Genomic DNA, 15,651 nt, shown 5'->3' with positions numbered 1-15,651 from the left:
CCCTCCTCCCCTTTCATTTTTTCCTTGAAATTTTTTGTTTGAAGAAGTCAGCTTGTTTGTCCTATAAAGTTTCTCACATCTGAGGAATGTTGCTGATTTTATCCACATGGTGTCATTTAACCTCTTCCTCTGTCCCTTGAGTTTTCTGCTGTGGGTATTTCGAGCTAGAGAATCGATTTGATTCAGGTTCAGTTTTGCTGTTTTGTTTTGTTTCTGCATAACTGTTCTAGGGATGGTGGCCTAGACTTCCCTCTCTATGCATCTCTCTCTCTGTGATTTGTTAGTCATAAAGATCGTCGCCCAAATTCATTCACTAAGGGTCATGGGATGACAATATGTTAATTCTGTCCTCACACTTTGGTTCATTAATTGGATTACTTCTGTTTCAAACTTAGCCCCTTCCAATACTTGATTACTGAGGTACAGATCACATAGGAAAAGCAAGATGAATACTTGCTCCTTTCCCTTTAGTTATCAGTTTTCAAAATTAATTGATTTCTTACACTTTCCAGAGGTGACTGGTGAAATTTTATTCTGTTTCTTTAACTCATTGATTTAAACAGATTTCATGTTTAAATACGTTTAACTCCATTTGTTGTCTTCCTAATTGATATTAAATTGGCCCATTTTTGGGCGGTGGGAGGTTATTTAAATGGGTTCCTGAATCTTTCCTTGCCAGGAGATTTTGCTTTCTTCTTTGCTGTCTGGTATATTTATATTTTCTAGGCTTTCTTGGACCTTTTCCAGCCTAGACCAAGAATCAACCATTTCTTTAAGAATTACTGATTCATTTACTGGGAAACAGTTTTAGAAACCACAGTCTGCATATGAGGGGTGTCATTATTTCTAGACATTTATAATGAAATGACTTAAAATTTTTTAACATGTTGGCTTATACTACTACTAGTTCCAGTTCAAATGCAAGACTTCATTGTAAAATTTTCTGTCATTGATTTTAATGTCCTTTTTCAACATTAAAAGTATTACCTCTAGTGACACTGTAATAATTGTTCATTTTATCGATCATACCATACATACATAATAGTCTCAGAATCACCATACTGTCATGACCACTAATAAAATTATTACCGAAAATAGTTTAGGTTTTTTCTTTTTTGTATTCTTTTTGTACCTAGTATTATATTTCACTAAAAATGCACAAATTCATGTATTTTAAAGTCACTTGAAATAGTTTCCAAGGATAGATATATTAATCCATAGTTAGGTGTAGAGACTGTTTTTTAAAATTGTTTTTGTTTTATAACAATAGAAAAATTGTTACAGCTTCCACAATCAAATCTCATCAGGAAATTTCTTTCAAAGAAGTCTGACTTGTACTCAGTTTTCACCACTTACTCCTACCTCCTCATACAGGTGGCTATTGCTTTTTTTTTTTTTTTATGGTTTATCTTTCCTTTGGCTTTGTTTTTCTATTTTTAAGATAAGCAGACCTATCTTCCTTGCCCTACTTTTCCACTTCCTTTTTTCTCTCACTCTTACTCTCACTCCAATATACTGTTTGATTTTTAGGAAGGTTTATTTTTTCTAATAATTACCTTTTCATTAATATTTTTATATAATAACCACAGGTACAAAACTTGTGGATACTGAGTGCAAACTGTATTTTATTTTAACTCATTTAATTTCCATAGTTACCCTTTGAGATAGAGACTCTTATTATCCCCATTTTGCATATGAGAAAACAGAGGAGTTAAATAACTTTCCCAGGTCAAACTGTAGATAATTTATACAACAGTCTTTATTGTTTTTTCCCCCAAGTCTTCTAAGGCATATAAAAATTCACTTGACCATTTTCTCAAATCTAGTATCTTGTTTTTAAGAAAAACCACTGTCTTCTGAAATAGTAATTTTTTAGCATTATTCAGATTACTTATACATTATTTAGAGAAAAAGTGACATTTTGACTGATCACAGCTAGTATGACTTTTGTTTGGTCATTTGGCATTTGTTTTCTGAAAAGTAAAAAATTGTCAGGGCTTCCATGGTTTTCCAAAGAAATTGATTATGTAAATCAGAAGAGGAAAGGATTTAGATTTGCCATTAATTTCTGTTGACTATTTCTTCATGGACACTTTGAGGCAAGAGACCTCCCAGATACAGAGGCAATAAACCTGATTTACCAAAATTTCATAAGATGTTTGGTTCAGAGATCTTGATGCAAAACTAACCCTTGATATAGACTAATGCATTCCAAGTTTGCGAATATTTCAATTGAATTGAACTGGGAGAATCCTGAAGTACTCTCCCTCCTGATTATTGAGCATTAGTGTTCCCATAGTCATCACAAGCGTCCCTAGTAGCTTACCTAGCTCTTACAGTATATTTCACAGTCTAGTAAACATTTGCGAATAAGTCAGGTGGCTAAGTGGTAAAGAAATCTCCTGCCAATGCAGGAGATGTGGGTTTGATCCCTCTGTGAGGATCTTCTGTGAGGAAGATCCCCTGGAGAAGGAAATGGCAACCCACTCCAGCATTGTGGCCTGGAAAATCTCACAGACAGAGGGGCCTAGCAGGCTGCAGTCTATGGGATAGCAAAAGAATTGAACACAACTTAGCGACTAAAGAGTAGCAGCAACAGCTGCAGAAATTTTACATTCGGAATGTTCATTCATCTGCCAGAAACTATCATGGAAGAGGAGTAACTGAAAGCATTCTTTTCACAAAGTTACACTTAATGAAATGCAAAATTATGTAGAAAGGTAAAACACTTTACCGCCAAGGTGCCTGCATGTATTATAAAAGCTGGTTTATGTGTGCAAGCTTGGTTTTGCAGACATTTGTATCCCAGAGCCCAAAGTATGGACCAAGTAAGTTTTCTAGTTTTCTATTTCCATAAGTAAACATTTCTTTATTTTAGAATATTGATTATCATAAAAACAAGTCACTCCAAAAACTCTGGCATGCCTTGGTAAATTTCATTCAAACTGTTTAATAAGTGCCCGAATTATAAGGCTTGCAAGAACCAAGGGGATTTTACTTAATAAGTCAGATGTGGACCCCACTGCCTTCAAGGACTAAACAGTCTGGCTAGAGTATTAATTAGCTCATGTACTTATATATAGCTGTAGTTTAAGGTAGAAAACATTGTTTTCTCTGAGCAGTGGGAGATTATTCTGGCAGTGGCAATTAGAAAAGACTGCATAAAATGGAGGTGGCATTTCACCTGGGTCATAGACTCTCAACTGAATTCTGTTCATAAGCAATAATTTAACCTAAATGCAAGTAAGTTATATTAAATGGTAATGTTCAGTGCATGTTCAGTCACTTCAGTCATGTCTGACTCTTTGTGACCCTACGGACTGTAGCCTGCCAGGTTCCTCCGTCCATGTGATTCTCCAGGCAAGAATATTGGGGTGGGTGGCCACGCCCCGCTCCAGGAGATCTTTTGGACCCAGGGATGGAACCTACATCTCCTGCATCTCCTACATTGCAGGTGGATTCTTTACCCACTGAGCCACCTGGGAAGCCCAAATGGTAACATTGTCTGGCATATTCCAAAGTAGTACATCTTTCAGAAGTTTGAGACATGCTGACCCATTTTTTAAAAATTCAGTTTTTATTACCTCCTCAACCTGGAGGTTAAAAGTGACAACCATATTTTCCTTTGCTTTTCTATATTCATGCTCAGCCAATGTACATTACAGCATATAGAATTATGATATTACTGTAAGTCCCCTCTCAACAAGCAAAGTCATGGAGCCTTCACAAAACTAAGCTGCACTCAGTCTTAAGCCTGTATCTGCCAACTCAGTCATGCAAGGGAATTGTAGACTCTACTAGAACGAGCAAAACCTCTCAACTTCAGGAGCTGCCTTGGAAAGGGATCTACATTTGATTCCATCTCTTCATTAGCGCAATAACTTTCTGCCTACAGCTGCAATGAAATCCAGAATTATATCTACAAAAAATTATGATCATTTTCCCACTGAATTTAATCATCAATTTAGTTGATAAACTGATTAATACAGTCAAACAGGCAGCTCCATTCTTTTTCTCCAGAGAATTTAAAAATAATTGTGAATGGACAGATTGGTTGGATTTATCAACACTCGATGCTACAAGGAGACGCCCCTCCCCCCTCTCCCTCCTACGGCCCAGCTCCCGCCATGTTGAATCGCTTACAGAGCCCCAGATACAGCATCTCATGTGTGCATCTCATGGCATCTGTGCCTCTTCAGATGTCTTCTCCCAGCAAGGGGCCTGGAATGCCTTACATGCTGGTTTGGAATTCTCTTTGCATATTGAGGGGAAATCATTTTCCCACATGATCAGTAGACTTTAACCCCTATGAATGAAATGCATATGAAAGCAAATGAAAGCCATATCTTTTTTATTTCTCAATCCTGTTTTATGGCATAGGGCATGGCATGCATTACATTTTCAGTAGATGCTTATTAAATGGAGTATAATAAACTAAGTTGAATGAGGTACTATGGTATAGGGGAAAAAGTGATTCTTTTGAGGCAAGCATTTCTTGGCTCAAATATGAGGACTTACTTTACTTCTCATTTACCTGATCTTTGATGAATAACAGTTTCTGTGGATCTCAGGTTCTTCAGACGTATATCAGGTTTATGTGACGATTAAAAAAGATAAAGTATGTGAAAATATTTGGCATAGCACCCCATATATAACTGAAACAGTCAATAAGCTTGGATGTTCCTGGTAATTTAGATAATAAATTCTGTAAGACTTAAGAACCCAACATGTGTTCAAAATAATTTTTAAGATAATAAAATATATTCTCTGTCCTGCCCTTTTCACTCCATTATTCCTTGAAGCTAGTAAAAGAAAGAAACTCAGCACTTATGTTCCACAATGCTACTGAACTAAAAGCTCCATTTAGAGTCAGAAATCATCAAATAGGACAATAGGTAAAAAGTCAGTTTAATAAACAAATTCAAATATTATATATGGTATTGGATGAAGTAGATCTGAAAATGAAAAGTGCATGGACTTCACTTTTAAAAGTTAAAAATATTATGAATACTCATAATAGTATTAATCACTAAAAATGGCAACTATCAAATACCATCCTGGGAAGCATTTCATAGTGTCTGATCAGAAAGGGAATGTTGGATTCTATCTGCATCTATAGTCTGATCTGATGGTTCCTTTATGTCAGATGCAAGGTGCTATCAAGAATAGACACATAGCTCATTGCATTTAATGGAGATATCTAAAAGAATCATTTATTTTGAGTAAGTCTCTCTGAGTATCAATACTAGCTTGATCATTTTTTAAGGGAATTAGAATAAACTTATTGTTGACTCTATACTAAATATCAGTGCAATTGCAATCAGATTCCAGAAATGTATAGTTACAGCTATGAATCAAGTAAATCAAATCAGTATCGATAGCTTCCCTGATAGCTCAGTTGGTAAAGAATCTACCTGCAATGCAGGAGACCCCGATTCTATTTCTGGATTGAGAAGATCTGCTGGAGAAGGAGTAGGCTACCCACTCCAATATTCTTGGGCTTCCCTTGTGGATCAGCTGGTAAAGAATCCGCCTACAATGTGGGAGACTTGGGTTTGATCCCTGGATTGGGAAGATCCCCTGGAGAAGGGAACAGCTACCCACTCCAGTATTCTGGCCTGGAGAATTCCATGGACTACATAGTCCATGGGGCCACAAAGAGTCGGACGCGACTAAGCAACTCTCACTTTCACTGTGGTGTGAAGAATAAAAGAATATTCCAAGGTGCCTCAAATATCATAGATTCTGCTTGAAGAGACAATATCAAAATTTGAACTCAGGTGAAATAAATTTTCTGCAATTTCCCCAAAATGGTGGCCTGCTACTATAGATAGCTATGTGGGTTTATTACATCGTATGCTGCTGCTGCTGCTAAGTCGCTTCAGTCATGTCCGACTCTCAATGACCCCATGGTCTGCAGCCCACCAGGCTCCTCTGTCCATGGGATTTTCCAGGCAAGAGTACTGGAGTGGGGTGCCATTGCCTTCTCCGATTACATCGTATAGTACTTTCTTATTCATGTGTGTCTACTGCATTAGGCTATGAGCCCCTCCATGGTAGGAGTTGTCTTATTCTTGGTGTTTCGTTTAGTGTCTTGTGAATTACATGATTCAAGGTCAAGTTTTGTTAATTGTTAAATGAGTGTTTTTGAGTGAATTTAAATAACAGTTTAAGAAAGTGTTTTCCAAAAAAAAAACGCATGATTGATTGCCAAATGAAATGTTGAGGCAACAGTTGTTACCATAGTTTGATTTGTTTTAGTTCAATAAACATTTGTCCTGTTTCTCAGAGATGACAGAGGCAAAGCTAGGTTCTGCGAATTAGACATGGTGCTTGGCCTCTAGTTGTTTCCAGTATGTATTTAACTGACATCCACTCTAATCTGAAAGCAACTTGAGGCCATACCATAGGATAAGTGTAATGACAGAGACGCACACAGATGGGTAAGAAATATAAATAAAAAGCACTTGGAAAAATAATAAGCCTAGGAAAGTTTGAAGAAGAGAAAAAACATTTAGATTTAAATGCAGGGAGAACTTTGAAGGGTGAAAGGGCAGGCTCTCAAAGATGGTAGAATTAGGAAGCTTTTTCAAGTGCGTAGAACCCATTGTCTCACGTGTTCGCTTATATACATAGACCTGGTGACTGGCACTTCTTAAAGCAAAATCTGAAGAAATTAAACAAATATGGGAAGGATGATGGCAGTGCCAGGGAAGCTAAGATGTAGCAGCAGTTCTCCCAAATAGAAATGTAGAAACCTGCCTGAATAATTTGCTCTCTGAAAAGATTAACTTTCCTCTCAATGTGAGAATGTCCTCATTCACATACACTCAGAACATTCTAATATCTACCTGAATTGCATACAATAACCCCCCGCCACCTTTCAGGTACCATTTGTTTATTATAATGAAGAGGTAAAAAAAGAAGAAGAAGAAGGATTTAAATGAGCTGTTTAGGGATATAGAAGTGATATCACCAGAATCACAGCCCCTCGAGGCTTTAGCTAAGGTACAGAACACACGATGGAGAAGCAAGTCGCCTTTGAAGTGGAAAGTACTGAGAGATGGCCAAGAGAAGGTCCGCCGTGGCAGTGGGCTGACCTGAGAAAGTCAGTGGGCTTCAGACTCGTGAGAGGTTCATGGGTTTTTAATGAGTTTTTGAAATGAAAATGAGCGCTTTATTCTTAACATGCTGTGACACTTTTAAAGCCAGCAGAATCACTCTAAGGAAAAATTTAGCTTTCCTATTAACTACCCAAAAAAATTCCTACTCATTATTTAGAAATGACCTTGATTTATACCCTTATTATATTGATATTATCTTTATCACATTGATAGTATTGAGATGAAACGAGCTTATACAGTCGTGTGTGTATTTTGTGTCTGTTTCCTGACACTCTACACTAGGCATTCTCCCGGCTACCTACCATCACGTCCCCTGTGCTGTGAGATCCTGGGTAAATTGCTTTATTTCTCTGTGCCCTGGGCTTTTTATCTGTTAAGCGGAGATGATGATAATAGTAAATTGAATAGCTGACAGTTTCCAGTTGCTTACTGTGGGCAGGCTTTGTGCCAAGTGTTTTACACAAACAATCTTTAAAATAAAATCTTCAAAAAACCTTTGAGGTAGATAACTAATCTAATCACAGTTCTTGAAGGTAAGGAAATTGCGGCCAAGGGAGCTTAAGTAACATGCCAAAGGTTAGGAAAAGTCCTTCTCACACATTGACAAGATACGGTAATAAGTTGGCTCTTTGAGAGAACTAGTTGGGAAAACAGAAATGGTGGTGTCAGACATTAGGGTTAGGTGAGAACTCAAGCAGATCAGGCCAACAGAACTAAAGCTTCGTCTAATACTTCAGCTTCCACAGTGGGAAAAGTTCCACCTGCCTTTGGCAAAGAAATACCTTCAGCTGCCAAAACCACTTGCATTGATTAATCCTGTTTGCTGTTTTCTGATTCATCTCATTATAATTTGTATTTTTTTGTTCCATGCTCATTGTAAAAATAAAGTCCAACATAAATGGGAGGCATAGAGAAGACAGTTTCCAGCAAATGGGAGATAATCGTCACCAGTATTTGTGGCATGGTTTCCATACTTTCCAGCAAACACCTTTGCATGGTCATTGACTTGGAGATATTAATTTAGTTACCATGAAGATGGAGAAGGAAATGGCAACCCATTCCAATATTCTTGCCTGGAGAATTCCACGGACAATGGAGCCTGATGGGCTACACAATCCACGGAGTCACAAAGAGTCGGACACGACTGAGTGACTAACACACACACATACCATGAAGAAAAATAAAACAGGATGAGAAGCTGGAGAATGAAAGGGGATGCTTTTCAGATAGAACATATCCATAGATATTTGGATAAAGCTTTTTTTTTTAAGTGACATTATTAAATTCTATTCTTTGTGATACTGTAAGTAGAAAGGGTGGCCTATGTGTTTAGAATATTTTAAACTTTGCACAGAAATTTTAAGATAGGTGTTTTCTATTTTAGATTATGAATACTAGTTTGGTATCAGTCTATGGTGATTGGTATTAATGCCTCCATTAATAGTTCAGAATCAGTTAGGAACCATGGATCCTCTTACTAAAAAGTACACACATTTTGCATTTGGTTTCATGAGGCTCCCGGCCCACCTGAATAGTGAAAATCATTCCGTCATGTCCGACTCTTTGTGACTCCTGTGGCCTTCCAGGCTCCCCTGTTCATGGAATTCTCTAGGCAAGAATACTGGAGTGGGTTTCCATTCCCTTCTCCAGGGGATCTTCTCAACCCTGGGATCAAACCCAGGTCTCATGCATTGCAGGCAGATTCTTTACCATCTGAGCCACCAGTGCAGCCCTGAAGGCTCCCACTATCTCCTCCATGTCCCACCTCCCATTCTCTCCCCCCTACGCCCCATTCACTACAGTTCATCCACACTTGCTCTTCTCTGAGGACCCTGGAGAGTCCTTAGCTAGTGACATTGGTCCCTGAGTTCCCTGGAAACTCCTGACACACAGCTTCCATCCCTCAAGGAGCTTCAGAGGGGAAGCCTTAATTGGCCTATAACCTGGCATGGAGGAAACACATAGGAAACGGTGCCGGCAGCAGCCACCAGTTACCTGGGTACAGCAGAATAAAGCAGATTGGGCAGAAGTAGATGTGGACTTGACCTCTCAGAAGAGATGGAAGAGGCACAGACAGGACAGATCCTTCAGAAGCTGTTGGGAACTGCACACTGGCAGGCAGGTCACTGTATCCAAGGGCTGGAGCCTTTGACAACGGGTAACCTGAGGTTGATGGATGCAGAGTAAAGAGCCACCCGAGCAGGTAGGTAGTGGGGTAGCAGGTAGGCATGGGGACCAGGAGTAGCTGATGCTTGAAGAAGGTCAGCCCACAGTGTTAGAGAGGGACCTGGTGGCTAGATCCATTTTAGCATCTGGGGAAGTCTGGGCAATGACCTAAAACATCAGAAGGTTTATAACAATACAGGGTATGTCCAGAATAAAGCAAGAGTTTGATTCCCAGGACACAAGTATTGCATTCAGTGCACTGAATTATAACTTAACGTCCCCCTCTCTGAAGTCAGGATTGTTCCAAAGGGAGGGGAAATGGGCTTGAGATGGACTAGGGTGTCACATGACCAAAGAAATGAGAGAGAAGGTGCCAGAACCAAAAACTGATCGGGGTATGAAGGACATACCAAATGCAAAGGGTTTTCATGCGCAAGATGGGGCTTTGAAGGAAAACCATGAAGAACAAGGATGTAATGTGATCCTAGAAGTTACGAAATAAATTTATGCTCAACGGTACTTGACATTGTGCATATTGGCACAGAAGGGAAAGAGCTAGATACTGATGTTTACTTGTTCAGTTAATACGCTGAGACATACTGACACCAAATAAAGGGGAATAGAGGGTAATTTGGATCTAGCAGGGGGTTCACACGGGGCTGGGTTTGCACTGCCTGCTCCTCCAGTGACACCACAGACCCGCTTCATCTCTGTGCAGCTGATGCCCTGTCCAGCCTTATATTTTTCTAACTGACAGTGAGTGTTCTTGCCAAATGCCAGGGCCCATAGTCACATCTGTTTGTCTCTCTCTGCAGCTTGTCTGAGGCTGCTCGGGAACACATTTTATCCAGGGGGCAGCTTTCAGGAGGCCTCATTCTCTGAAAAGCTCTATTTGTAAATGCGCCTACCGCGAAGGGACAAGTTGTTATTGTCTTTCCTTTTAATATTATTGTGTTTGACACTGCCTGTTTCAGCCCTTGTCAGCCCTTGTCAAAAGCCAGGTTCTCAGGTCCTCCCTAAGATTTTTTGTTTCTGCTTTGTGTTTGTTTTTTTGTTTTTTCCCAGACTTCTGTTTGTTTTTTTTTCACTTTTTTTTCCTCTGGATAAAATGCCCCATTTCTTCCCACCACCTCACTTAAAAGGGTGATAGCGATCTGCTATATTTAAAATGAATAACCAACAAGGACCTACTGTGCAGCACAGGGACCTCTGCTCAATGTTATGTGGCAGCCTGGATGGGAGGGGAGTTTGGGGGAGAAAGGATTCATGTATATGTATCGCTGAGTCCCTTGACTGTGCCCCTGAAACTATCACAACAGTGTTAATTGGCTATCCTCCAGTACAAAATAAAAAGTTTTAAAAAGATTAAAAAAAAATGTTTAAAAAAAAAAAAGAGAGAAATGATGAGATAAACCAAGTGAAGTCTGTTTCAAAAGCAAAACAAAATGAAAAGGTTTCTTTTTGAGCTCTGCTTTCGGATATTTAACAGGAAATTTTTCAGCATGAGTACAATAGGAAACGGTGTTTCAAATCATAACTCAGTGACTTTGCTTATTTAATCCATCACAGAAAAGCATTATTTCTTTATCCTTTCCCCTTAAAGATACATGTGTGTCTACACCTAGTATTTTAAGGTGTCATTAGTCCTAATGTGATCAGGTTCTGACTTTTCTCCTCGCTTTTCTACCCAAGCCAAGGCTCTAACTGAAACAGACAGACTGATAGAGCTGATTGGTAATTTCCTTACAAAAAGAGCTTAACATTTTTGAACAATTTTGAGTCTCTTCATACGACAGTGTATGGTCATTTTTCAAAACACCACAGCAGAAAAACAAACAAAACCCCAAAATTGCCAGCTATCCCCTTGAATAATAATCCGTGTGTTCTGCTTTGCAAAGACAAATGACTCATTTAGGCTAAAGCAACTAGGCTGCCTTTGAGACGTTCATTGATTTTTAAATTAAAAAATAACTGCTCTGTTTTACATTAAGAGTGACAACTAAATAACGGAGTAGACCTTATTTAGTGTTATTTGTAGGAACTCTATTGCACCTCTCTGAAGCAGGGCGGGGAGGGGGACATGCTTCAACAAGGTAATCTTAGTGATCAATAATCCCGATCTCTCAATGTGCTGAAGCAGGTAGTCAATTCTTGATAGAATTACTGAAATACAGCTGGCTGTTTTTCTCATGGCTCAGGTCTTTGGGTTCAGTGTACTGACTTTATTAACTTTAACTTTATTCTCCTTGAAAGGTCTGTCTCTTTTACTTTATGTAGCTATGTTGGGGGTAGGGGAGGGGAGCTGAAGGAAAACAATCTATCCCACTTGTTCTATAAAGACACCCACAAAGGGAATTGGGGGCCCAGCAGATGAGAAAAAGGCTTAGAAGAGGGAGTTGTTCTTGAGATTTGTTTTTCGCTCTCTTTGCAAGCAGACCTCCCTAATAAATTTGAACAGTGTAAAAAAATTAAAAGTTTTAAAGGCAACATTGACTTGGGAGAGTGATTTTTTCAAACAATTAGAAGACTCCAGTTCCATACAACTAGTACAAGAACACTGTAAGTAGAAGTCAGCCTTCTTAAGAGTCACAAAGAGCAATTATTAATACTATGTATCCGACCCTCAAATATTTCTTCTAATGATTTCTGAAAGGTATTTCTTAAAAAGGACTCCCTTGGCTAATTTTTTTAAAGTGCAGTTTGAACTTTAAAAATAATCAAAAACAAGCTTAGTTTTTCAAATAATCCAGAATCAGGACTTTTCATTGACTGCCTTCCCACCCCTGCCCACATCTTCACTCAGACATGTTCACACATAGGAGCTTCACTGTGTGGCCATTTGATATTATTCTTCATTATAACAGAGACTAATACCCTGGGAGGATCTGTGTGTCTGAACTACCGGTAAACCTGGTTACCCTCCCAACCCCAGTTCATCAGCATCCCATGAATCTGACCAGCTTTCTTCTGCTCTATGACCTTTCATGACTCTGCTGCTGCTGCTGCTAAGTCACTTCAGTCGTGTCCGACTCTGTGCGACCCCACAGACTGCAGCCCACCAGGCTCCCCCGTCCCTGGGATTCTCCAGGCAAGAACACTGGAGTGGGTTGCCATTTCCTTCTCCAATGCATGAAAGTGAAAAGTGAAAGTGAAGTCACTCGGTCGTGTCCGACTCTACATCAGCTATAAAATCCAGACGGCTTCCGGGGCATGTATGACACACACGGCCCATGGTCCAGCCCAGTGTTCTTCTTCCATCGTGTGAGACAGTCCCTTCTGCAAACACTGCTCCCCAGACATCCTGAAGTTACTCATAATTCTCAGAACAGAGCAAACTCTTTACCATTTAGGAATACTTTCAGCAATAGGTATAGAAAACCTGTCCAGCAGTGGCTTAATTTAAGAATATTCATTACGTTTTAACTGGAGGATCAGAGGTAGAGAGTCCGTGGGTTGGTTTTTGCGGCTCGCTCAGAGAAGGGCCACACTGCAGATTTCAGATTCCCACTTCATTCCTGACTCTAGAATGTTTCTTTCCCCTCCTCCTCAGCTGGTCCTGGTGTCAGAGACTGTCAGGTACGTGCTGTGTGCACGAGGCCAGCTGCTCCAGTCTTTTTCTAGTGGGGAGGTCCCAAGAGGGATCAGAGATGTTGGAGGATAATGTACAAAAAGATGAAGTCAGGTCTCTCTTACAGATATAAAATGAATAAGCGTTTGAGATTTTCTTTAACTCATCGATTAATGAGGGAGCCAAGCAGATGTTATAATGGGCTCAAAGAGAAACGAAAGAAGCACCAATGTATGTGAAGTAAGGAAGGCTGAATGACTGTGCAGATGGATATAAATGCGTTTTCCACAGGAGGAGGACTGTCCTTCCCGAGGACAGAATTCATCTGTATAACTACAGACGAGAATTATTCTCTGTTGTTTTCAGTTATCTGTTACTTAGATAGCGCCCACAGACTCAGAATCCCGTGACTAGAAAGGTATACCCTATAGTTTTCTACTGAAGCACAGATTTTTTTTTTCCCCTACAAAGAAAAATGGTATATTCAATAAACGTGTTCAGGTTTGTGGTAAGGACTAAATACCGTAATCTCTAATAGTATTAAGAAAGCTCATTGTGCCTGCCACTACCTCTGCTGTTCCTAATTATTTCATATACTTACGACTTAATCTCCTCACTTGGATTTAAAACTCTTCCAGTAATAAGAACTAAACATTCCATTTCCTTTTGTATCTTCCACCTCCTTTTTCCTACTCTTCTCATTTCACCTCCTCTATAAGGTTTTACGCTAAGTCAGTAGTGGATACTAATAACTGCTTGCCAAAAGTGAATTCATTAATTGTTTTATAAAAATGATGCTGGCTTTATAAAAAGGACATAATTTTCCATTTTTAAAATTTCTATATAGTTTTTAAAAATAGCTATGATTGTAACTTTTTTTTTTTTTTTTCTTGGCAATATGAGCCAAAACCCACATCTCAAAATCCAATAAAGGGACTTCCCTGGTGGTCGAGTGGTTAAGACTCTGCCCTGCCAACTCAGGAGGCGTGGACTCGGTCCCTGGTTGGGAAACTAACATCCCACATGCTATACAGCACAGTCAAGAGAGAAAAGATTGTTTAAAAAAGCAATAAAAATGCCACAGTTATGCATGTTCAGAAACACTTCAACATATATATATGTGTATACATATTTCTGCAAAGTTAGTCATTAGTTGAGTGAACTAATTTTTTAAGTATTTTAATAATTATATTTATTCCATAAAAGAGAATGAGTATGTACTCAATACAAAATGGAAGAGAAAACTAGTTAAATATATACCCACTTGTTTTTACCTATATTGATAGATTATACACCCACTGGATTAGCCAGATCACTAATTGTACTTTGTGTGTTATAGATACACTCTATATATCAAGTAATTTTACTCTCCAACTCCAATTTTTCATTATATCTAAATACCTGGGTGTAAATGTATGTTTTTTCTTATTTTTTTTACCTGAATTCATTTTTTCCTTTTACATTTTTCTCTAAAATATCTAGTTTTCAAATCGGACCCTATAAAACTTCAGGATACTGCCACATATTTTTCTGAATTACTAAAATGTCATGTTTCCTAATAAACTTGCTTTATTTATTTCTGCTTCATGACCCCTAGACACCATCCTAACCCCATGTCAGGGATTATAATCCAGGAAATTAACACAAGAGTCCCCTATAGCCTGAAATTTTTGAAGGCTTTTAAATTTTTTCCATCTTATTAGTTTGTCTTCATTTCCAAATGAACCATTTCTAACTGTACTAAAAGTCTTAAATTTAGGAGTCCATGGTTAAACAAAAAAATCTAATTTGGACTTACTCCAAGAATAACAGAAGGTCTGCTTCTTAGTTCTTATAAATCATGTCTTTACAAAGGTAATCCAATAGCATGTTAGCCTGTCTAGTATCAGTAAACCAGCATTAATGCATTCAAATTATGTTTCCTCACCTAGCTAATAAATAACTAAAGAATTCTAATCATGTGAATTATAAGGAAGAACATCACTGTTTCCTTCTATCTACGTAAAATGTTTTAAGAGAATTCACTGCCATATAATATCCTAAAAGGAATTGATCATACTTTTCCTGTAATAAATGTTGTTCTGACAGTAAAGCATTAGTAACCAATTGATAACCTAGCAACAATATTGTGATCTCTTTAGATAATTAATCTTAGCTATTTTCCTGTCAGAAGCAACAGTGCTTGATTTTATGTTGAGCCAGAAAGATTGCCAGTTTTGAAAATTAAAAAGCATTCCTTTTATATTATTCATTCCAGTAACAATTTATGATGGCGCATTTAGCGGCTGAACGCTTGTCAACAAACGTAATTATGTTTCGATATAAACAAGATTGGTGGTTTGGCTAGGCTGCTCCATCTTTGTTGAGAATGTTTTGATTTAGGTTCAGATTATACAAGCTGTGTATTTATGTGTCATTTTTTTCCTCCTTTGTTAATAGTTTTTTCTGATAATTACTTGTAGGCAAACAAGCATGCATTTAGGATCTCTGTGCACAGGAGATATCAAACGGAGAAGAAAAGCCGCACCTTTGCCTGGACCTACAACAGCAGGTAAAAGAAAGCGGGCTCGGGGCAGAGCACACATACAAACTTTATACATCATCAGGAGTGAAACACGGATAATCCTTAGCTTGCACTGAGGAAGAAGCACAGTTCTAAGAAACCAGTAAAGCAAGTCATTTGCCTTTGGTGTCAGGATGTACGAGTGTTCCTTGCATAAGTTTTTCTGGCAGCCAATCACTAGAGTACTCACTTGCTGTTGTCGTTAGTTGCTAAGTCATGTCCAAATCTTT

The 15,651-nt window shown here is 38.6% G+C and overlaps 1 protein-coding gene across 4 annotated transcripts in view; it reads left to right on the top strand.

The window, feature by feature from the left end:
* GPATCH2 (G-patch domain containing 2) overlaps window positions 1-15,651 on the top strand; it is a 194,183-nt gene that overhangs the window by 159,177 nt on the left and 19,355 nt on the right. For 3 of the 4 annotated variants that reach the window (XM_061382203.1, XM_061382202.1, XM_061382204.1), the window contains one exon: window positions 15,321-15,409. The exons of the other annotated variant lie outside the window; for it this stretch is intronic. In XM_061382203.1, the coding sequence (XP_061238187.1) occupies window positions 15,321-15,409 (89 nt within the window). The remainder of the gene's footprint in view (window positions 1-15,320; window positions 15,410-15,651) is intronic. 4 annotated transcript variants of the gene reach the window in all.

This window comes from Bos javanicus, chromosome 16 (assembly GCF_032452875.1).
Source record: "Bos javanicus breed banteng chromosome 16, ARS-OSU_banteng_1.0, whole genome shotgun sequence".
NCBI lineage: Eukaryota > Metazoa > Chordata > Mammalia > Artiodactyla > Bovidae > Bos > Bos javanicus.
The sequence above is the reverse complement of the archived record's forward strand: the minus strand, read 5'-3'. Positions and strand labels throughout refer to the sequence as shown.